Source organism: Poecilia reticulata, chromosome 15 (genome assembly GCF_904066995.2).
Source record: "Poecilia reticulata chromosome 15, P_reticulata-male-v2, whole genome shotgun sequence".
Lineage (NCBI taxonomy): Eukaryota > Metazoa > Chordata > Actinopteri > Cyprinodontiformes > Poeciliidae > Poecilia > Poecilia reticulata.
Genome location: NC_088844.1, coordinates 22,569,472 through 22,593,104, shown reverse-complemented (window position 1 = coordinate 22,593,104; position 23,633 = coordinate 22,569,472). Strand labels below are relative to the sequence as shown.

The 23,633-nt window shown below is 39.3% G+C and overlaps 1 protein-coding gene across 3 annotated transcripts; it reads left to right on the top strand.

Annotated features, from left to right (window-relative positions):
- Positions 1-23: 23 nt before the first annotated feature.
- Positions 24-23,554, top strand: heatr5b (HEAT repeat containing 5B). 3 transcript variants are annotated; one of them, XM_008430267.2, is made up of 36 exons: positions 24-167; positions 1,980-2,133; positions 2,212-2,423; positions 2,949-3,057; positions 3,151-3,300; positions 4,058-4,229; positions 4,310-4,467; positions 4,722-5,016; positions 7,530-7,685; positions 7,769-8,019; positions 8,101-8,212; positions 8,299-8,451; positions 8,609-8,708; positions 8,786-8,895; positions 8,982-9,145; positions 9,306-9,481; positions 9,613-9,718; positions 9,793-9,983; positions 10,726-10,885; positions 10,982-11,171; positions 12,598-12,767; positions 12,854-13,001; positions 13,447-13,626; positions 13,715-13,969; positions 15,222-15,403; positions 15,503-15,571; positions 15,681-15,860; positions 15,939-16,179; positions 16,621-16,857; positions 16,980-17,107; positions 17,853-17,997; positions 18,077-18,349; positions 18,425-18,649; positions 19,591-19,742; positions 20,344-20,557; positions 22,474-23,554. In XM_008430267.2, exons 2-36 carry the CDS (start codon positions 2,008-2,010, stop codon positions 22,779-22,781), a joined length of 6,198 nt encoding a protein of 2,065 aa, XP_008428489.1. In that variant the 5' UTR covers positions 24-167; positions 1,980-2,007; the 3' UTR covers positions 22,782-23,554. The 3 variants fall into 3 exon arrangements, with proteins under 3 accessions (XP_008428489.1, XP_008428490.1, XP_008428488.1); XM_008430268.2 differs by having other exon boundaries at positions 76-167; positions 1,977-2,133; positions 4,722-4,971; XM_008430266.2 differs by having other exon boundaries at positions 76-167; positions 1,977-2,133.
- Positions 23,555-23,633: the final 79 nt, after the last annotated feature.

The following is a 23,633-nucleotide window of genomic DNA, read 5'->3' as shown; positions in this document are numbered from 1 at the left end:
CACCATATAGAATTAAAGTTTAATACAAAGAAAAAGTTTTAAAATATTTGTTGTCAATTGCGCGCATATGTATCAGTTATGTTGGTTGCATAGTTTCCCACCGGAAATACTTGTTTGCAACGCCGCTGATATTTTGTCGTCATTCATCCTGGATCATCGAAACACAGGTAGTATTTGTATTTGATCGATATTTAGCTTACATTTTAGGATGCTGTTGAGAATGTCGTGTTTTATAGGATATCTGGGAGTTGTGATAGACTTCAGAAAACAGCTTAAAGCCCGGGTTAACGCTGTGTCGCCGGAGTTCAGCTTGTTCCTCATAGGAATCAGCTAGCTAGCTGAGGTTGCTACAAACAGCTAAAAACTGTCAATGGCTGTCAAAACACAAAACAGCTCAAATAATAAGTTGTTACTGCTTCTTAGCTTTATTTTTATGAAGCACAGATGCCATGTAAATGAAGCTAAGTGTCCGAGAAATGATAGACATTTTGAGCTCATTTAACCGGCTTGTTTTATTTATAGCCTGTTCAGATCAATTTATATGACGCCAAATCAAAGTAAATCTCAAGGTTTAACAAGACAAAAATTTAGTTTAGGACATACATGACCAAATTAAATTAAATTCATTACAACATGATGCAGTCACATCAAGAATTATGTGCAATCCAAAAATTAAACTACTTATAATGCAGTTCAAAGTCAGGGCATCATATACAATTAATTTGTTTTTATATGATCCAATTTGTAAAAAGTAATCAAAGGAAGCCCAGTAGATTGCATTGAATCACTTATTTCATAGCAATCCCTCATCCTACGCATGCATGTGGCAACAGAGGAGAGAAACCACTCCCTTTTAACAGGAACCTCCAGCAGAACCAGATTCAAACTGAGCTGCTGCAACCAGCTAGGTGTTGAGAGAGCCAGAAGCAGATATAGGAGAAAAAGAGAGAAACTCTGGGTCAGGAGTTCTCCTTATCGAAAAGAAAAGAGAAACACAGCCAGGCTGCAGTACATCAGCAAAACATATAATATGGGAAAATGTTGAATGTTGATGATGATGATGATGATGATGATGATGTGACATTATACTGGAGTGTTGGCATGGTTCAGTATGAGAACTACTACAACTTTATGATATTACTGTATTTACACCAAGGTTTCTAACTAAAAAAAGTGCAAAAATAATCTAATTGGTTTTGTTTAAAAAATGAAAAGCTTCAACTATTCCTAAAACACTGACCCTGTCGCACCGATTGATGGAGACCGGTTGGCAACTTGGTGCTAAAGGCCTTTGCTAGGGCACATTGACTGTTGTTAAGAAGAAACACACAACTTTCTGATTGCAAGACAACTACTCTATTCAATGTTCCATAGTCAACCCAGTTTTTGCCATTATAATAATTTTATTTATAACATTTGTGGTCATTACAATGTAGTAATAATGTAGAATCAACACTTTCTGGTGCTAAACAGACATGATGCTCAAATCTTACAAAGAGAGTTGGGTGGCTTCCCTTCAGCATGATGCTGCCATTACCATATTTTATTGTTCATTTTCACACTATGACCATCAATGTTTGTTTTGGAACTGGAAAAAAAATATTGCGCTGTAAAATATAGGAGTCCTCCTTTTACAGTAATAAGTGGGAGGAGAGCAGTGCTGCTTTACGCTTTCTTCCTTAAAACAGGAGGAAACTCCAGTCACTCTGGGCTTTTCTCTAATATTTCATTGAGAGTACTTTAAACTCATTCATCATTTTGTTTTGTTTTTGGAACTGTAACTTGCTAAAACCCCTGTTTACCTTGGTATCAGTAATGCCTTTATATGAAAGACTTAACAGGGTAGCAATTAAAAGAAGCTGGAAGTTGCATAATGTGAATTTTCTATTTTGTTTCATTATATTGTATGAAATTACAGCTAAATTACCAAACAGGCAGAACATTGGCATCTTATGCTGACAATGTACACTTTCTAGCAGACGAGGGTGAACAGTGCTGATTCTCACCATGGAGCTGGCTCACAGTCTGCTGCTCAATGAGGATGCTCTGGCTCAGATCACTGAAGCAAAGAGACCAGTCTTCATCTTCGAATGGCTTCGATTCCTGGATAAAGTGCTTGTGGCAGCAAATAAGGTGATTTTTCATTGTTGGTATTGCTTTTTTTAAGTAATTGACTTTGCAGGTGACTTTAATGATGTGCTTGAATGGCAGGTGGATGTGAAGGAGAAGCAGAAGAAACTGGTGGAACAGTTAACAGGACTGATCAGCAGCGCCCCTGGACCACCAACCAGAAAACTGCTGGCTAAAAACCTCGCTACGCTCTACAGTATTGGCGATACCTTCACCGTGTTCCAGACTCTGGATAAATGCAACGAGATCATTAAAAGCAAGGATGACACACCTGCATATTTACCAACAAAACTGTAAGACAGCATTTCGTAATATTTACAGTTTATTAATAGCTTCTTGACATTTACAAGTACTTCTTATTTTTTTATTATTGCTTTCAAAATTCAAGCACATACAGCTGACCCCTCTCAAAGGGTATTAGCAGTTAAGCCATGCATTAGTCTGCAGTATGATAATTTGTGTTTAAAAGGGAGGATTAAGTTAGGAGGAACAGGTGTTATGTTTTTCTTACTCGCATTAATGGAAGATTAATCCTACATTAGGATTTAATGGTGCAGTTTATTTTAATCTTGTGTTTTATTTACATGAAGTTTATTTTCCACATTTAGCCCAATATCTCCACAAGCTTTAATCTTTTGTATTGGGATTTTAAGTGATGGACATATACAAAGCAGTGCAGCTTGTAAAGTGGAAAAAAAAAATTAAACTATGATAAAGAAAGTTTGTCTTTATCATATTTTTTTTTTCTAATCATTCTGAGTTTTCATAATGATTTTTGCTTGCGTCTAGCAATATTTTGGTTGGTATTTGTCTCACAGTGCTGCAGTGGCGTGTGTTGGAGCATTTTATGAAAAGATGGGCCGGATGTTGGGAAGCTCATTTCCAGACACCATTAATAATCTCCTGAAAGCTCTAAAGAGTGCAGAGGTAACTGAGACGTTTTGGTTTTGACATAACTTAGTTTTTTACTGGAGGGCCATTGTGGAATATCTGTATTATGTATTGTAATGAATTATGTAGTCCCAAGGCAGAGGAGAGATCCTGCTCAGCCTGCAGAAGGTGCTGAGTGGACTGGGCGGAGCTGCAGCTTCATGTCACAGAGACATCTACAAGAACGCCCGCTCTCTGCTCACAGACAGATCCATGGCCGTCCGCTGTGCGGTAGCCAAGGTTAGTATCTGGAAAACACTTCAATGAAGGGATTAAAGAAATTGATTAATAGCTGTATTCTAACTGAATAGTTTGAAACCACAATTATATGAGAATTCATTCTAACATTAATCTAACATTTAAGTTCTCGCTACAAAAACTTATAACTTGTTTAAAAGACCCAGTAATTTCTTGAGGTCCTTCATATTAACTGTACATCCAATAAACCAACATCACTCCTAAACAGTCTATCATGATAGACATCTGGTCATACATGATAGACCAGATGTCTTTCCTCCTGGCAGCTTTTAGACTATATAACCAGCAGCCAACAAACTATAAAATACCAAACCTAAGCTGTACTATTTCACTTTATGTGCAACATTTGTGTACCTACAGTTATTACACAAATTTCACATTTCTGAAGTAGCAATAATAAAATGCATTGATTTAAAAAGCTGAATGAACATGCCTCTGATCTCAGTTTTAAACACTGAGATCAGTGTTTAAAACTGATCTCAGGGTTTAAAACTTTGAGTCTTCAAAGTTTTAAGCAAACTTTGAAGACTCAAAGTTTGCTTAAATAAGCAAACTTTGAGTCTTCTTCTCTCTGTACCAACTTTCAAAATGAATAGTGATGTAAGTCGTAAGGACTCTTAAATATATTGGTGTATTCACTGATCATAATTAAAATCAGATTAATAAGTTTCTGAATGGCTAGTCAAGCTGAAAATGTATTTACTTACAAAATCTTACATCTTTCTTTTTGCCTGACCAGTGCCTGCTGGAGCTGCAGAATGAGGCGGTGTTCATGTGGACGACAGAACTGGAGAACGTGGCCACTTTGTGTTTTAAAGCCTTGGAAGGCTCCAACTATGGTGTTCGGGTGGCAGTGGCCAAACTGCTGGGAACTGTCATGGCGACGGCGCTCATGCCCAAACAAGCTGCAGGTACCTGAGCTGGATCAGCAGGACTCTCTATACGTTCAACAGGCAGACTCGTTTCCAACCTGGTTTTTTGTGACTCCCAGTGATGCGTCAGAACGTGAAGCGGGCCACACTGGACGAGGTTCTGGAGCTGATGGCCACTGGGTTCCTACGGGGAGGATCTGGCTTCCTGAAGAGTGGAGGGGAGATGCTGAAGGGAGGGGCGTCGGTCAGCAGGGAGGTTCGAGTCGGGGTCACACAGGTAGGAGGGATTTTTTTAGAGGGAAAAAAATTTAAGATGGTTCCAATCTATCTGTCCATTCATGTTCACTCACGGACAGACAAATGTTCCCCAATTAAAGCCTGATTACTGCAGAACAGTCTTCCACTATTAGTAATAAACTTTTGTATTTATGTTTTTGAAAATGGCTAAAGGGTTAGATGAAAAAATTGACCTGTATATGTGAGAATCTGTTTTTTGTCCAACTGACTTGTCGTTCTCTTCTCTGTACTCAGGCTTACGTTGTCTTTGTGACCACACTGGGTGGTCAGTGGCTGGAGCGCAATTTTGCCACATTCCTGTCCCACGTTCTGGACCTCGTGTCTCACCCGCGGGCCACCCAGACACACGTGGAAGCCGTGTACTCGCGGCGCTGTGTGTCCTTCATGTTGCGTGCCACCTTGGGGGGGTTGCTGGGAGAAAAAGCTCAGATTGCGGCCGGCAAAGAAATCTGCCAAGCCATCAGCAAACAAATGAGGGCTGTGGGTAAGGAGGATGGGGGGGAAATATCACGGTTCAGAGCATTACAGAGTAAGTACTCATCCATCGTTATCGTGTTTAATTCTTTCTGCATTCACTTTCCAGAATCATTGCATGTTTTGCTTTTGGGTGGACAGAGTTTGCTTTACATTCCTCTCCTTTTTCTAGTTTGGCTTTCTGTCTTTTCTGCTCTAGGGTGGCCCTTATCCTCCTGCTTTCCATCTCTTTTTAACCACAAGCAGCATCATAATGTCAATAGTATCCATCAGCTACACAGCTCATCAACTATTCATTCTTCCATTATTTCATAGTCATCATGGCTTTTTGTCTGCCGGTTTATGCTCTGGTTTTGCTTTATAATCCCTAAGGAGCAAATAACATCTTCCAACTGTAAACATCTGGCTTAGATCAGCAAAAAAAACTGCATGTGCCTCTAAATTTATAGCAAGGCATAATTAGGTTTGCAAGTACACCGCCAGACAGTTTCCATTTTCGCTTACACAGCATCACATCAGTGTCTTTTTACATCACCATTATCTCATTCAAAAGGATGATTCTTACTCTGATTTGCTGTGCAACCTCTTGTAGGACATCATGCTGTTGTTGATAACATAACTTCATAAAATTAAGTTCACTGTTAGTTTTTCTCCAGATGTGATTCTGGGCTCTTTGTTGTTCACTTTATACTTGCTGCTCAAGCTTTTCCAGTCAGTTTGATCTGTGAAACTCCTTAAAACAAAAAAAATGATAAATGTTTGTGGCTAATTGGAAAATAAAACAATGAAATCTGAAGCCTGGTGGGTTTCTGGCACAGATCAATAAGCAGCTTTAAATATGATCCTTGAGACTGTTTTTAATCTTTGTGTGATCTCTCCTGACTGTTGTCTGTTTGGAGCTCAGATGATTTCTAGATATTTAAAATGACCAGTGTGCTTTTGTTTATATATTTCATGGTACAACAACAGTTTTTCTATATATTTCATATTTCTATGACAGAAATCCTCAGAACCCCAAATTGTAACACAGTCAGGTTTATAATATTTGGACAATGACACCACAGTTGGTTTAATATAAAAATAAAGCAGGTTATAATAAAATAAAATAAAATGTCATTTAAAGATAACTGAATAATAATAATGACTTAAATGACCAAACAATTGTAATATAAAAGCAACAAAAGATAGTAATATATTAACAAAATTCAATAGAATAAAATCCAATAAAATTCATTATTTCCTGCTCAACCAGAATTAAAAATGAGTGAAAACAAAACAATTTTAAAGTTATCCATCAGTTCAACATGAGCTGCAATCATATTCAATAAATTAGAAAATGTGTTCATATTGGGCGTGTTTGTTAAATTAAGAGTATCTTTTGAAAATTACAGCCTTTTAAGTATTAAACATACTTTTTAGTAAACCAAGTTTTGCGTATTAAAATATTTTTTTTATTGCTATGATGTAATATTCAAATCTTAAATGTGATGTTTCCATTAGTTGTAAATGGGCTTCAAGATATAATTTTGTGTTTAATCTATATGAAGTTTCATTTAATTAATTGAGTTACTGAAATATCTTTTCAATAATACCTTAATTTATTGAAAATGACTGTATATACACAAACAGCTTAACAAAATGAATGGATAGTAATGGCGCTTTACTATCAAGACGCTAAGTTTACACTGGTGAAGACTGACTCATCTCAGCATGCTGAATGCTTGAATTGACTGACGTGGTTTTCTTGTGAGCACTCACAACCTGTTTAGAGATCATTAAACTTTCATCCAAGATAGTTAGACCAATAAACATTGCTAGTAAAAAAACTTACTCTATCTTTATTCTATATTGATAGAGTGTCTATATAATACATCAGAATTTTAAGGTGTAGTTTATGTAACTATTAGAATAATAAAAAATATTAGACCGAGATAATAAGCATTTTTATATACGCTGACTTTCTTGAAAAGATAAAATTATAAATACTTCTGATAGATTTAGATTTGTTATGTTTACATTTGTTCATTCAACAAGGAAGTTTTTCTAATTTTTTTCTTTCCACCTTTAAATCTGTATTTTCTAAACCCTCTAATGTTTATATGATTATTTTAACATTAAGACCAACATTCTGCTTTATTCCATATTTGGCACTTTCCTTCAACTTGAATATTTTTGTGTTGCTAAAATGCATTTTAATCTTAGTAACTTTAAATGCATCTGACAATAAAATGTGTCAGTGTCCAAATATTTCTGGGTTCAATGGTTCAGCCAAATGATTTAAGAGCTTAATTGATGAATGTGTGACAGCAGTGTGTAGTGGTCAATTAACACTTTTAAGGACTTTTTTTTGTCCAGTTATGATACAATGATTATGATTATCTTTAATAAATCAAAAACTTTCAAATTGTTGTTGATTTTAATCCACTACATCCATCAAAGCTGCACACATTCTGAAGAAAATGATCATTTTATGAATTTTTTTTTACAGTTTTAACAATTTTTAGCAGTTCAGAGTAAGCAACAAACTTGAATTGCTTGTTTGTTTTGTTTCCTGTGGTGCTCTTTTAGAGGCAGTAGTGAACGACATCAGTGGGGAGAACAAGGCAGGAGCAGCGGACGTCTCTGCCAGTCAGCATGTCATGGTGTGCGCCCTGAAAGAGCTGGGCAGTTTGGTCCAGAGCTTGAGTGCCACAGCTTCTCCGCTCATCCAGGAGCCTTCGATTGGTAAGAAGCACTTATCAACATGAAATTCAACTCTTGTTCTGTAATTTCGGAGTGAGGATTTACGCAAAATATTCACGTTCCAGGGCTTCTGGAAACTGTAACCTCGGTGCTGCTGCACCCGAGCATGGCAGCGCGTTTGGCGGCCGCGTGGTGTCTGCGCTGTGTGGCTGTGGCTCTGCCCTATCAGCTGTCGCCGCTGCTTGACCGCTGCGCTGAGAGAATCAACAACCTAAAGAGTTCTCCAGAGGCCGTGAGCGGCTACAGCTTCGCGATGGCCGCTCTGCTGGGAGGAGTACACCAGTGTCCGCTGGGTATTCCTCACTCCAAGGGCAAGGTGTGAAAAGTTTCATTTCTCTCATTTTTAACCACTTCAAGTGTCTTTAAATACAAAGCTAAATTATTGCTTTATCTGTAGCTGGTGGTGAGCATCGCCGAGGACCTCCTGCGTACTGCGGCTCAGAACAGCCGGCTGTCCCTGCAGCGCACGCAGGCTGGATGGCTCCTACTCGGGGCCCTCATGACTTTAGGTGAGTCTCCTGAAAATAGCTTTCAGCTGTTGGCCTGCAGTTTCTCCTCCCAAACACCTCTGATCTGTGTTTAAATACATTTACAGGTTCCTCACTTGTCCGCTACCACCTTCCCAAAATGCTGCTGCTGTGGAGGAACGTGTTTCCACGCTCCCAGAAGGAGCTGGAGGCCGAAAAGGCCAGAGGAGACTCTTTCACCTGGCAAGTCACTCTGGAGGGCCGGGCCGGAGCTCTGTGTGGTAAAAACCTCTCCTCTGTAGACTTTCAGCCTTCTCCATTAACTCAGCTTTCTTAGGGTTTATTCACACCAATTTTGGTCCCCTTTCACATAGTCTACCAGACTATTAGGTATTAAAACATCCTTATCTTTGACTTGTTTGGCTCTCTTTTCTGCAGCCATGCGCAGCTTTGTGGCACACTGTCCCGAGCTTCTCACTGAAGACGTAATCCGTAGACTCATGACTCCCATTGAATGTGCAATGACCATGATGTCACAGTGAGTATGAAATTTCTTCACCGGTTGAAGATGTTGAAGGCAGAGACACATGATGACGATTATTTGTTGCTTTTCAGGGTCCCTGCCATCACTAAAGTCCATGGTGCTCATTTAAAAGCAAGTGCAGCAATGGTGAGACTCAGGTTGTACGACATCTTGGCCCTCCTGCCTCCTAAGACGTATGAAGGTAAAACTTGCTTTTAAATTATTCTGTGCAAATGTTGCAGATGTCTTTTTTAAGGAGCTGTTTTAAAGTTTGTAATCTATTTGCAGGCAACTTCAATGCGCTTCTGAGGGAACTGGTGGCAGAGTTCACTTTGACTGACAACTCCGCCAACACCACCACCTCGCTGTTGCGTTCTTTGTGTCACTATGACGACAGTGTGCTCATGGGCTCCTGGCTGCAGGAAACTGACCACAAGTCCATCGAGGATCAAGTTAGTACAGATTACCTCTGATGTTCCTCCAAAATCCCTCATCTATTGACTTGGAAAAGTAGAAATACACTTTTTCTAGGGCTGGGCGATATAGCTTAAAAATAAAATCGCAGCCTGTAGTGTTGCTTTTTAATGCTGTTGTAACTCTTTTTGTCTGTAGCTGCAGCCCAACAGCGCCTCTGGCAGCGGCGCTCTGGAGCATGACCCCTCGTCCATCTACCTGCGTGTTCCCGTCGGCGAGGCCATCCCTGGGCCCCTGCCTCTGGGCGTGTCCGTCATTGACGCTTCCGTCGCTCTGTTTGGCGTGGTTTTCCCTCACGTCTCCTTCAAACACAGGTGAGTAGTAAAGCTGTCATGTTATACATTTGTAAATTGGTTAAAATAGGAAAACTATATGGAGGGCTCTTGGTGTTGACTCTCTTACTATTTAACTTTTTGTTGTTGTTGTTTTTATTGGTTTAATTCAGGCTGCAGATGCTAGACCACTTTGCAGAGTGCATAAAGCAGGCCAAAGGAGTTCGACAGCAGGCGGTCCAGCTGAACATCTTTACTGCAGTGCTTAGTGCTCTCAAGGTAAGAAAACAACCCATATGTCCTCTTAAAACATTTCCATTGGCACTGTTGTTAAAATCTGGTACTCATTGAAGGGTTTGGCTGAGAACAAGAGCACTTTGGGCCCAGAGGAGGTGCGCAAGTCGGCTCTGGCCCTGGTGATGGGAGCTCTGGACAATCCTAATCCCATTTTACGTTGTGCTGCTGGAGAGGCTTTGGGCAGGATGGCTCAGGTGGTGGGAGAGGCCACATTCATCGCCAGAATGGCACAGACCAGCTTTGACAAGTAAGAATATTTTTTTAAATATTAAATAGGTATGCAAAAAATGAATCAACTAACTATTAATTGTTGATTAATGGTTGAAAAGATTCAAATTAGCTCAAACTGATGAACTAATGTTAGCTTAAACCTCCTGTCGGTGTTGTAGTGTGGTACCACTGGTCATCCTTAAGTGGAGCCAGTTGATATGGAAACAAAGATGGTGGGTCCATACCAGAACAGGAAAGAGAATCAATCCAAACATAGTCCGGTTTGGGATGCAAAATACACTTTATGTGTTTCTGTTATACATATATACTCGACAAGCTCCTTAAGTTTCACTTTAATAGTGGTCAGTCGAGCTGCATGGCAGAAGAATGTCAACCTCTCATTCAAAAATTACTGATGTGCTACAAAGAAGAGTTTGTGATGACAGAAAAGCAGAGGGGATAACGGGGAAAAGTCATAATATGATGGGAACAAAAACAGGTTGAAGGTTGATCTTGAGTTAATGCACTTCATGCAGCAAAGCTTTTACATTCCTTCAAGAGCAACCAGACAGTATGAACATCTCTGTTCGTGGGAAATTATGAACAACATATTTTCTATTTTTATTTTTCTACCCAAGAGGCTCCTGTATTTTAAATTTCATTATTTTTTTTAGATTCACTATATTTACTTATGATTAATTCATTAATCAATAACTTGGCTAGAAATCAGTTGATGAGAAAAAAATCATTTTGTTCTTGTCTTTTCGTTGTGACTGAAGGCTGAAATCGGCTCGTGATGTGGTGTCAAGAACGGGCCATTCATTGGCTCTCGGCTGTCTTCATCGGTACGTCGGAGGGATCGGCTCTGGGCAGCACTTGAAGACCAGCGTCAGCATCCTGTTGGCTCTCGCTCAGGATGGATCTTCTCACGAAGTTCAGGTATTACACAGGAGGAGAGGATTTTAAAATCAGCATATAAAATGTTTGTTTGTTTTCAAAAACAGAAATTTGGTTTATTTCCTCTTCTTTCATCAGACCTGGTCTCTGCACTCTCTGGCTCTGATTGTGGATTCCAGCGGGCCAATGTACCGAGGTTACGTGGAGCCCACGCTCTCCCTGGTGCTCACCCTGCTCCTTACCGTGCCGCCGTCTCACACAGAGGTCCACCAGTGTTTGGGCCGCTGCTTGGGAGCTCTGATCACCACTGTTGGGCCAGAATTACAAGGTACGTCTGGTTAATTATGCTGTATGTCCTGTGGTAGAACAATTTTATTTTATGCTGCAAAAACACAACGTCTTGCCAAGTAGTTTTGGTCTAGTTTCTAGTGCAAATATTTTAGTCTACTTGAAATAAAACAAAACTAACTTACAAGTAACTTTTCAGCAAGATATAAGAGCTTGTTTTAAGTAATAAATTCCTTAATGTTGCTGAAACAGTACTAGTTCCACTGACACTTTATTTTACTTTTAGCAACACATTTTCTTCATGTTATAAGTGAAATAATCTGCCAGTGGAACTTGTACTATTTCAGCAATTTTTCCCACAAATTATAATATGGGAAAATGTGATATCTTTAGATTATTTCACTTACAACTAGCACTTTTTCATCAATATCAACAAGCTTCAACATCTTGCTGAAAAGTTAGTTTTGTCTTATTTCAAGTGTACTAAGAAACAAAACCAACAATACTTGGTAAGATTTTGGGTGTATTTGGGTCAAAAGCTATATTTTGCCAGCAGGTGGCAGTAACAAAAATTTTAAACCTACGTAGGCCAGTATTCTAAACTCACCTTTTAAAAATAAATAGCTTGTAATGGGTGTTTTTACTCACTTCTCTTTTATCTTCTTTACCTGGATAAACAACATTGTTAAATCAAGGATTGATGCGGAGAGAGTTTCTAAGGTCTGTTGCATGGCAACCACTGCAGGGTCGATAAAAATTTGGGTCTGCTATGTTAAACCATGGTTTTAATTAAAAGTGTGCCAGTTATCATAAAAAATAAATCAATAACATCAATAAATGTGGCAGATTTAAGAGTTTGTAGAATGTTTATGGCGCAATTTGCCCCTTTCTCCTCTTTGTACCCTTCTATTATGCCCATGTGTTTCCAGTTCTTCCACTTAATGCCTTTAGATCCATACCCATGTGCTTTTGCCATTGTATATTAATTTATTGTATCTTATATTGTTGTGTGTAGTTTCATTTTTTCATTAGTTATAGTCAGAAATAGTCATACAAATTATCAAGCTATATATAATTTAATTGCATTAACTTATCTTAAAAACTATGTGAAATATAACAGACTATTATCTCTGATCAATCCGAAAAACTCAGTGTGATCTTCTTTTGGTTGTTATTTACTTGAGTCGTAAAAATGTTTTTGTTTTGTTTTTTCCAACATTAGTAAATGTGCAGAACACCCAGAGTTACTCTCAGTTAATAAAGGAGGTTCACAACGCCCCCAGGTGGGATCAAACTGACCCACTCTGGTATTCATCAACATAAAAAATGAACTAATCCAGGGAACTTTGATTGATCTAAGATATAAAGATTTTTATTAGTCCTTCTGCCGTCATCTCCAGTTGTCTGCGTCATCTGATTGTTAAAAACAGCTTCCTTCTGGTTTTCTAATTAATTTGTTTCTCCAGGAAATGGAGCAACTATTTCCACCATCCGCTCGTCCTGCCTGGTCGGTTGTGCCATCATGCAGGATCACTCCGACTCCCTGGTCCAGGCAGCTGCCATCTCTTGTTTGCAGCAGCTGCACATGTTCGCTCCTCGACACGTGAACCTGTCCAGCCTGGTGCCCTGCCTCTGTGTAAGACGCACGTTTCGCACCGCAGAAGAGTACAGACTGCGCTGATTTAAGTTGGGATTTCTGACTGTGCTCTGGGATTCCTGCAGGTGCACTTGTGCAGTTCTCACTTATTGCTGCGTCGTGCTGCCGTAGCGTGCCTTAGACAGCTTGCCCAGCGGGAGGCCGCAGAGGTGTGCGAGTACGCCATGAGTCTGGCGAAGAAAGCAGGAGATGGCAAGGACAACACAGCAATCAGTGAGTTGGATAATGCCAATTCAATGCAAAAACACAAAATCTTGTCCAGTACTCTTGCTATAGTTTCTACTGCAAATATCTTACAACATTTGAAATAAGACAAAACTAAGTTACAAGTAACTTTTCAGTAAAATGTATTAGCTTATTTTAAGTCAATAATTCCTTAATATTGACGCAAACATATTAGTTCCACTGGCAGATTATTTCATGTATAACTAGTTCTTTTTCACCAATATTAAGAAGTTAATGAGTTAAACAAGATCCTTTCTTTCTGAAAAGCTATTTGCAAGTTAGTTTTGTTTTATTTCTGGTGCACTAAGATATTTGCACTAGAGAGTAGACCAGAAATACTTGGTAAAAGTTTGTGCTTTTGCAGTGTTCTGTTTGGCAACATTGGCTCACTGAGATGCTAACTCTTATGGTGTTATCCTGGTGTGTGGTTCAGATCTAAATATAACAGAAACCGGGTTGGAAGGCGTTCTGTTCGGCATGCTGGATCGAGAGACGGACAGGAAGTTGTGTTCTGACATCCATGACACTCTGGGGCACATGCTGTCATCTCTCGCTGTGGAGAAGCTTTCTCATTGGCTCAAACTCTGCAAAGACGTCCTCGCGGCAACAACGGGCAAGTTCCCAGATTAATAAAAAAAAAAAAACTCTAATCTGTGTCTTTTGAATCATTGTGTCATAAAAACGCCCGTCTCCTCTTTCAGACGTGGGGGGAGCAGTGACATTTGAGGTGGAAAGGGATGAGGAGGACTCTGAGAAAAAAGACGAGATGGACGACGACACCATGTTCACAGGCCTGGGTGACGATGACAAGTCCAAGCCCTCTGTGGCGCCGCGCTGGGTGACGCGGGTGTTTGCCGCCGACTGCTTGTGCCGCATCATCCTGCTATGTGAGAATGTAGACAAAGCGCACTTCGACCTGGCAACTGCTCGCTCTGCACAAGCAAAGAACCCCAAAGGTACCATTCTTCCACCTTGCTGGTTTATACTACCAGTTTTTTTGTTGTTGTTGTTTTGCCTGAGTACTTACTCAGGCACTTACTCAGGCAAAACAGTACTTTTACTTGCCTCCCCAGAGACAAGTAAAAGGTCTTGCCTCTGGGGAGAGCTAGGTTTTGGAAAATAGCTGATCCATGTGTGTTTTGAATAAAGACTGAGCATGGCAGGAGATGAGTAAGCAGAACCGGGAGAGTTTTTCCACTGTAATAGATGGAGGAGCCTGTATTTATGTTAGCTTCTCTAAAACAAGCAAGATACGTCAATATGGATAGATATTTATAGAATACAAAGACTTGGAAAAGTATTCACACCCTGTATTTTCCTCATGTTTTGCCTTGTTACAGCCACTAATGTCTTTGTATTTTGGTGAGACAGACCCAACCAAAGGGATGCATAATTGTGAACTAGAAGAAAAATGATGTATAATTTATTTTTAAAAAATCAAAAAAATATGTATGGACATACTGTGTAGAATACTCTTTCCTTACTACTACAGCTATGAGTCTTTTGGTTGATGTCTCACCTTAAATATCTTGACACAGACTAGAGTCTTTAGGGTGCTAGAAGTTGAAAGCATAGATATGACAGGAGTCAGGACATTGTAGTGCTAAATTCTTGTAAAGCACATGGAAGCAGAAATAACAGCAGATAGATTCCTGCTCTCTTCTGGCATCACAAGAACCCAGAGGACATTTGCTGCCTCAGAGGCACTCAGATAATTAATTTAAGTAATTTATTTTTTGTTGCCTACATGTGCCAGGAAAGTCTGCTCTACAAAGAGGATATCTCAGGATGGTTTCCCTACTGTCTGATTGATTTGATTAAATCAAGACTGCATCTGGCTTTTTCATGTGCAGAATACAAATGCACACCACTCTTAGATTTTGATTTGCAAACCACCTACTATTTTTCTTCCAGGTAACAATGAGTGAGTTGCTCTAGTAAAACACATTAAAATATGTAGTTGAAATTTGAGAATATGTGTAAAATTAAAATTTTTTGCAAGCTACTGTAATTATATGAAAAACGCATCTCTGTAGGAGCAAACATTATTTTTGCTGCAATAGAGAAAATTAAAACTAATAACATGTCATAATATTTATTTTTCTTTGTTGATAGTGACAGCTCACTTCCCCCTGCATTGATCATTTATGAACTGGTTTTTATTATTCACAAAGGTTGTTGTTTCTTCCTGCATCTCTGTCCATTCAGGAGATCTGTTGGTGCTCCATCTGTCTGACCTGATCCGCATGGCCTTCATGGCAGCCACCGACCACAGCAACCAGCTGAGGATGGCTGGTCTGCAGACCCTGGAAGACATAATTAAAAAGTTTGCGTCTGTACCAGAGCCTGAGTTTCCGGGGCATGTTATTTTGGAGCAGTACCAGGCCAATGTGAGTTAGAAATGTATCCAGAAGTTGTCAGTCAGTGAAGTTAGAGAAAAAAGGGAAATGAGAAAAACGTGACTTTGTATGCAAATTGTGTGCACTTAGGTTGGCGCTGCCCTCAGACCTGCTTTTTCTCCTGATACACCATCTGATATAACAGCGAAGGCATGCCAGGTGAGACACAATATTTATCTTTTGTATTCATTTTTAATACTTTGTACTGTAAACACACCCTAACAGGGAGACTTTTCGAGATCTATTTGACCCCAGTGTTTGTCTACAGGTGTGCAGTACGTGGATCGGTAGTGGTGTAGTCAGCGACCTCAATGACCTGCGGCGAGTCCACAACCTGCTAGTCTCCTCGTTGGACAAGGTGCAGTCTGGGAAGAGCTCCTCCAGTCAGCTGTACAGTGAGAGTGCCACCACCATGGAGAAGCTGGCCGTGCTTAAGGCCTGGGCCGAGGTGAGCTTCAACATGACAGCATTTCTCATTTTTCCACTGAACTCAATCTGATTGCGCTCGCTGCTTTGTCTTGGTCAGGTGTACGTGGTGGCAATGAAAATCAAGAAGGAGGCAGAGGCTAAACCTGCCAAGCCGGTTAGAAGGGGAGATGAGGATGAAGACGAGGATGACCTGGGTGCAGATGTGCTTCCTCCCGACAGCCTTATTACCTTAGTGCAGCCGGAGCTGCCTTCGCTGAGCCGACTCTGGCTGGCCATGCTGCGAGACTACGCGCTGCTCACTCTGCCTGCTGAGTTCTCAAGTCAGCTCCCACCTGATGGTACACAACTGATTATTTACCACAAAAATTCATCTGAAATGTTCACTGTTATACTTAAACTGGTGAGATTTTGTTTAATTAGCTAATAATGAGGTTTTTAAAACTAGATTTCAATAATAGGTGGATGCAAAGAACCTTGAAATATTGTCAACTTTGCATTTTGATTTTATGTTTTTCTTCTTATATTTTTGTTCATTTGAATAGGACCGACTTATATTTAGTGTTACAAATTAACATTCACTTTTTAACCAAGTCCCCAGTTAGGCTTTTCCATGTAAAATATTTCTTTACAAAAGAGAAATCGCCATTTAGGTACAAAAGATTAAAGAAGACATATTAACATATTACTGTCACAGCTGGACATGCCCTAACTGTGTTGGTTTTGTGATAAATTTAGTTGTCCAAACAAATAATTTCCATTGGATCTGTGTATCTTCATAGGCGGAGCGTTTTATACCCCAGAGACAATAGATACAGCGAGACTCCACTACCGCGGCTCTTGGGCCCCTGTGCTGCACGCTGTGGCCCTGTGGTTGAACAGCAACGGGTTTGAAGTTAATGATAATCAAGAGGATCTCTCATCAACTCCTTCCAAAGTTCCCAATGCTCTTCAGGGAAGCTCTTCCTCAGCAAAGACGCTGGAGGAGTCTGTTAAAGACAGAATGCATCTCATGCTGGGTAAGGAGTCACTTCCAGCCGTATTCTTCTGTTTGTCCACATTCAGCTTGAAGATGTTAGGGGAAAAAAAGTGAACTGAAATGTGAACTGTTAGTAGAAGATGTCCATGTTCTGTCACTCAGGTGTCAGCATAGAGTTCCTGTGCTTCCCCCGGCCCGAGGAGCCCATCGAACACGTGATGTCCTGCTTGCAGGCTCTGTCGACTCTGCTAGAAACTCCTTGTGCTAAGACACATATGGCAGAGGACCAGGTACGGAAAAATTATATATATTAATGTGTTGAAATAAAATCAGAGGCGTTGCATATAGTCAATTTAGCTAAGGCATAATATTTTTTTATTCGACTGAAATTAACAATATTTTTTTTCTTCTTAAAGACAAAATGAAATTTTTTGGATTGTATAAATACATGAGACCACAAACTTCTCTGTATTTTACAGAGATTTTAAATAGAGCAAAATTGAGTAGGGCTTAGTTGTGAGATGGAGGGAAAATAGGGAAATTGACTTTAAAGGTTTTTAGAAATAAAAATCTGAAAAAAATGTGGCATGTATTCATATCAACAAACCCATCTGAGAAAACACATTTAGAAACCACCTTTCACTGCACCTCCAGCTGCAAGTATTTTGGGGTTTGTACAAGTACAGGGTAGAGTCTGTCCTTGTTTGCAGCATAACTTGAATGGGGAGAATATGTCGTCATCAATCAAAATCAACTTTAATGGCCAAGTTTGTGGAAAATGCCAATGGCTTTTGACTTGTGCCACGTCTTTTTAGTATACAGATGGGCCTTGAGTTTGACATATGTTCCAGATCCTCCAGCTTTACTGTTGTTGGCCTGAATTCTATTTTTGGGTATCACAGGCTGAATACAAATTGATGTTTTTAGTAGCTCTTCATGATGCTCAGTGGATAGAGTAAGTTGGATGAAGTAATTTACTTCTTTTGCATTTCACGTGGGCATTTCTGATGAACCGTTCCCTCACCTCTAATGTAGCTGCTGGCAGTGGAGCTCCTGAATGTGCTGCACAGACTGCTGCTGACGCGGGATCCTCCTGCAGTCCAGCTTCAGGTCACAACGGTGGTGCAGGAGACCATCAGAGCTGCAGTGGACCACCTACAACAACAAAGGGCCAACAGAGGTCAGGAATACTGCTCTAGAGCCAAGCCAAGTATTTCTGGGGTTTAATTTAGGTAACTCAATTTTTTTTTTTTGATCAGGCAAAGAAGATGAAGGTGAAAAAGATTCTCTGACCGGCCTAGGAGAAGGCGGGGACACGGGAGAGCTCGTACCTGGCAAGTCTCTGGTATACGCAGCCATGGAGCTGCTTGTGTTCATCCTGGTGCGCCACATACCGCAGCTTAATTCCCGAGTGAAGGAGTCACCCAGCCATGCCCCTCTGAGGCCTCAGAGACTACCAGACGAAAGCGCACGGCTGGTTGCAAACACGGTCTCCATCCTGGCCGAGTTGCCTTCGCTGTGCTCTCCTGCTGGTGAGACCTGAAGACAACAGGCACAAATGCATCCAGGAAGTTCATTCTAACTTATTGGTGTTTTTGCCTTGACAGGAGCAACAACCATTCTTCCTACAGTGCTTTTCCTAATCACTGGGATCCTGAAAGAAACTGCAATTAAAACTGCTGACAACTCTGTGCCTGTACCTGTATCAGCCGCTCTGCAAGGCATTAAGACCATCATCACCTCACCATTGGCCCGGGAGGAGAGCATTCAGACTCAGTGGACCACCCTGGTCAGGAGCAGCCTGGCGTCTGTGCTTGAATACTCTCATCCAGGTAAAGCAAACACATAAATTTTCTAGGGATGCAAGTTATTGATTGAGTTAATCTAAAGTTGATTGATCTTATCAATCAACTAACAATTTGCTCATAAGGAGGCATGTACTTAAAAACCAAATTTTTCTCTTGTATCAAGAGTGCTGACTGTCTTTCTATGACATAAAAGGCTACATTTTTCATAATAAACAGAATTTTCAAAAACCTTTACATTTTAGCATTATTTTGTGTCAGCTATACTGTTATAAAATTGTGGTTTTCTCGCATGATTAAACTTAAACATATTTATGAAATATAACAAAACAGGAACATATTATGTTGCTCAATAGAAAAATAAACGATGTGAAGAACAAATATGTGAAACACTTACAGAGAGCTATTCATACAGAAGTACCCTCTGTGGTTTCTCTTGAAGGAATGTTAAAACTTCGCTCCATGAATTGCAGCTTAACTCACAACAGCCCTCAAAATCAACCTTGCTTATTGGGATCATGTTACAATTTCTCTCTGTTATGCTCTCCATTTCTAGCACCTCATTCATTTTTAAAGGAGAAGTTGACACTGCTCTGTTTGACTGCTATTAAGGAGTTTGTCGAGTATCTATTTCAAAACAGAACCACATAAAGTACAATTTGCTTTCCACACCGGACTCTGTATGGACCATTTCTTTTTTCCATTCTGGTGTTGCCCCGCCACCTTTATTTCTGTATTAACTGGCTGACCAGCAGCATCCTCTGCTCCCAAACTACAACACTAACAGGTCTAAGCAGATAATTTTAGTTGATCAGCTGGAGCTAAGTTTAATCCAATAAACCATTAATCGACAATTAATTGTAAGTTGATTAATTGTTTGCATTCCTAAAATGTAAGTTTTCTGATCATGAGACAACATGAACTCTTAATTATTGTGAAAATTTTACCTTGTGGTTTTGTCTTTATAGATGAGTCCAGACCTGACATGGATGAGGTCAGTATGTTGACAGCGATAACTCTCTTCCTGCTGTCAGCCAGTAGTGAGCTGGTGGGAGTGATCGTCCTGCAGAAAGGCTGCATGGACCGCTTCCGAAATGCCCTCAACTCTAGTGATCCCTGGGTAAGCAACGAAATGCACATAAACTATGTCCTGCATTTTATCATAGTACAAACACAAATTTGAGCTCTTAATGGAGTTATAAATAAAAATAAAAATCTAGAAAGTATGGAGGATGTATGGAAAAGTGCATTTTGAGATTTTCAAATCTTGGTTTTATTACGTAACCCTGTTTTAAACTTCTCCATGACTTCATTCCTGACATGCTTTCTATGCTAAATTGAATTTATCAGGCTGGTGGTTTGCATGTTCTTAATTAAATATTTGACCCCTTACAGGACAGCTCTGTTTAGATTAAATTACACACAGGTGGACTCCATTTACTTCTTACTTGACTTCTGAAGAAATTTAGTTGCACTTTATTAAATTAAACGACTAAAGGGGAATAAATAAAAAAATATATATCACACTTTTTGGATTTTTATTTGTAAACAAAAAATGTTTACATGTTCCTTCTGTTCTCCAATTATTCACACTTTTATTTTTGTTTATCATGTAAACTTACAATAAAACACATAAATTGTGTCTCTATTATAGCAAAACGTGAACTTTTGGAAGGAATCGTATTAGTTATTAGTGAAAAAATTAACTCTGGTTGCCACAGGTTCAGGCCCGGTGTTACCAGCTGCTTCTGTCAGTGTTTCAACACTCCAACCGAGCTTTGTCCACTCCTTACATCCACGCCTTAGCTCCACTCATGGTGGAGAAGCTAAAGGCGGTGGAACGCAGTCGGCCGGGAACTGCTGCTGAGCTGCAGGCTGTGCAGGAGGGAATCAGGGTCCTAGAGAATCTGGTCAGCATGGGCGAAGAGAAGAACAGTGAGTATAACTTTACTTAGTGGACCTCTCAAGTACCCTATGTAGCATATACATATTTTTTTTATTAAATCATTTAGCTACAGTATGTCTGCTAAAGAATTAAGCCCAGTGCTTCTGACTGTGTGCTGTAGAGCATTAAAGCATTAGAAGCAACATATTAAATTTAGAATCCAAGCACCGGTTTACTGTCAGTTTTATTATTGTTTTTGATATAACAATCATCATACTGTGCATTCAGTTCTCAAAGTTTTTTTTTTATCTGTTGTTGTTATTATGAACATTTTGTTTTCTTCCAGCAAATGAAGTGGCTTTTTGGAGATCTAACAATTCAAAAACTCACCAAATTTTTACAGTGCTAAGCCATGCGTAAAATTTACCTAATTTGCATTTTGCAAAAGTTTCAAGAGAAAAAACTCAACAGTGACACCTGACAACTTCGAAAACACTTTCCACATTTATCTTACTTTATTATAGAACTATGAAATATGGTACAATTGTAGAACTTCCCAAGATCCACAGAAAATCTTTGTGCTTTTATTGCTTTACAACAAATAGTAAGTCTGCCATATTGAATAGAAATTGCAATTTTGACCGATTTTTGACCCCGTTTTAGCTCTGTATGGTCTCTGCATTTGGTCAAATTCGTCTTAGGATTTTGATCGATCAGCTTGAAATTGGTGTTTCAATTTCAGAGGATGTAAAGTTTAAAAAATCCTGACTTTTTGTGCATGTTGAAGGGGGTGTTGCCTGACCTCAAACTTAGACTACACATCAAAAAATGAACGTTTTTATTACTCCTAGAAGGAAAATCATAGAGGCACAAAGCATGTTTTGATTGGTCCTTAGTAGGTCCCTAACAAAACTCAAGAGTCAAATGCTGACATGTCTTGTAGTGTTTCAAAACCCTCTATAAATATTTTGGAGTCATAGTCCAAACTCCACAAGACGTCAGCCATTTTGGTTCAAAGCTGCCATTTTGAGCCTTTTACATGCAAATCTGAACAAACTTCTCCTACAGCTTTTGATTTACAGACTTCAAAATTGGGTATCACAATCTTTAGACGTTGGAGATCAAACTTCATTCAAAGCTTTTTGCTGTATCAAAGTATGGGGACATGGTCAAGCCTCAAAATCTGACCTTTCGTCATAAAAGACAAAGTTGTTGTAACTTCCACACACAAGCTGGGAGCTGTACCAAATTTTCTGTCTCATCACTGACCAGCACTGAACACATTCACATGGTCATTTACTGACATCACTTCAGGAAGTGTCCTCCTTTTACATTCAGACTCATGTTTCAGTTTGTCACTGTTGACAACGAGCAAGTTGATGTTGAATCATATCCTGAAAAGTGAGTGTGGGAAATTTTAAACAATGGTCTGTTTAAACAATAAGAAGACAAGACACCATGCCCATATCTGCTAACAAAGCATATCGTGACACATGGTAAAAGGAGGTGAAGTCTATTCTGTAAAATGGAGGATCTGTGGTGCTGTGGGCCTGTTTTAATCTTTCTAAGCGCTTGAAAATCTTGTTAGAATGAATGATGTCATGAACTCTAAGTATGAGAAATGTTACTAAAAATCTGATGTATTCTGCTAGAAAACCATAAAGGGGTCATCACTGGGTCTTTCAGAAGGTTATACAGTCAGTGAAACTATTGTGCAACACCATGTAATTTAACTTTCAAAATTAGGCAAATATGTTGGCGCCTGAAAAATGTAAAAAATTTGCAAACCAAAGTAATCATCAGTGAACACAGAATACCTACTTGGGCAAACATGATAGTCTGAGGTTGCGTACTTTGCGCCATATTAAACGGGTTTTCTCAAAGTCTTAATTCTTAGTCATCTCTGCTTATTGTTGTTATTGTTGTTATTGTTTTGTTGATGCATGTGTATTTGCTTGTTTAACAGGAGTGCAGCTGTTGGCTCTTCTTGTTCCTACTCTCATCTCTTACCTGTTGGATGAGAATGCAATCTCCTCCGCTCCTCAAGTCTCTAAAAACCTGCACGATTTTGCCCTTCAGAACTTAATGAGAATTGGGCCTCTGTATCCAGCTGCCTTCAAGACCGTAATCGGTGCAGCACCTGAGCTAAAGACTCGTCTTGAGTCTGCTATTCGAGCTAACCAGGCGAGCAGCAAAGCCAAAGCAGCAGCAAGGCAAGCTCAGCCGACTGTGCAGGCTGCGCCGACTATTAAACTCAAGACAAGCTTCTTCTGAACACATCGAGATGTACTCTACCCTCTCAAAAGAGTTTATGCTGTCTGTCTTTGTATTTTCCCTGATGACAATGTCCTACTTACCATATCTGTTATTCATTACAGTTTGCTAAATGTATTTATTTATTCTTCATCTCATCTTTGTATTAAAGTATCCTTAGTCTAAATGGTCATTTGTAAATAGCATCAAAGAAACCTTTGAATGTTCACTTTAGAAAGCTTGCTTTAACATCTCAAGTTTTTATTTGATGAATGTATCACATCCAGACTTGACTTTTTCCCCTGTGATTAATATCATTTAACCCCCATTTAAAGACTTAGGTTCAGCCATGTTGTTCTATTTAGTGATTTTCACCACCATTTGATTATGTTTTCTCACAAATTATAATTTTATGTATTTGATAAATTTGTGCAGTATGTCACATTCAGGTCTGCTGATTTCCATCAGTTATGTTTTAGTTATTATTTTTTACTCTTAGTTGTGGAATCCTGGAAACAATAGAATAAAATGAGAATATATATATATATATATGTCACTGTATTGAGCCAGATTTGAGATTTTGCAGAATTTCTTCAAATGCTGTATTTCTTTTCTAACAATAGGTGTTGGGGATATTTTGACATTTAATGTTTTTGTTTCAAATTGCATTAACTATTTTGCCCATGAAGGAATTTTAACCCTCTTTATTATTTACTGCCAGTTATCATGTAAACATGAATTGCTTAAACAACTTTATTATTTTCGGGAAGTTTGAATAAAGTTTCATTCACTCATTTCTGTTTCTTAAATTTGATCGACTTCACATTATTATTATTATTATTATTATTATTATTATTATTATGAAAAGCTAGA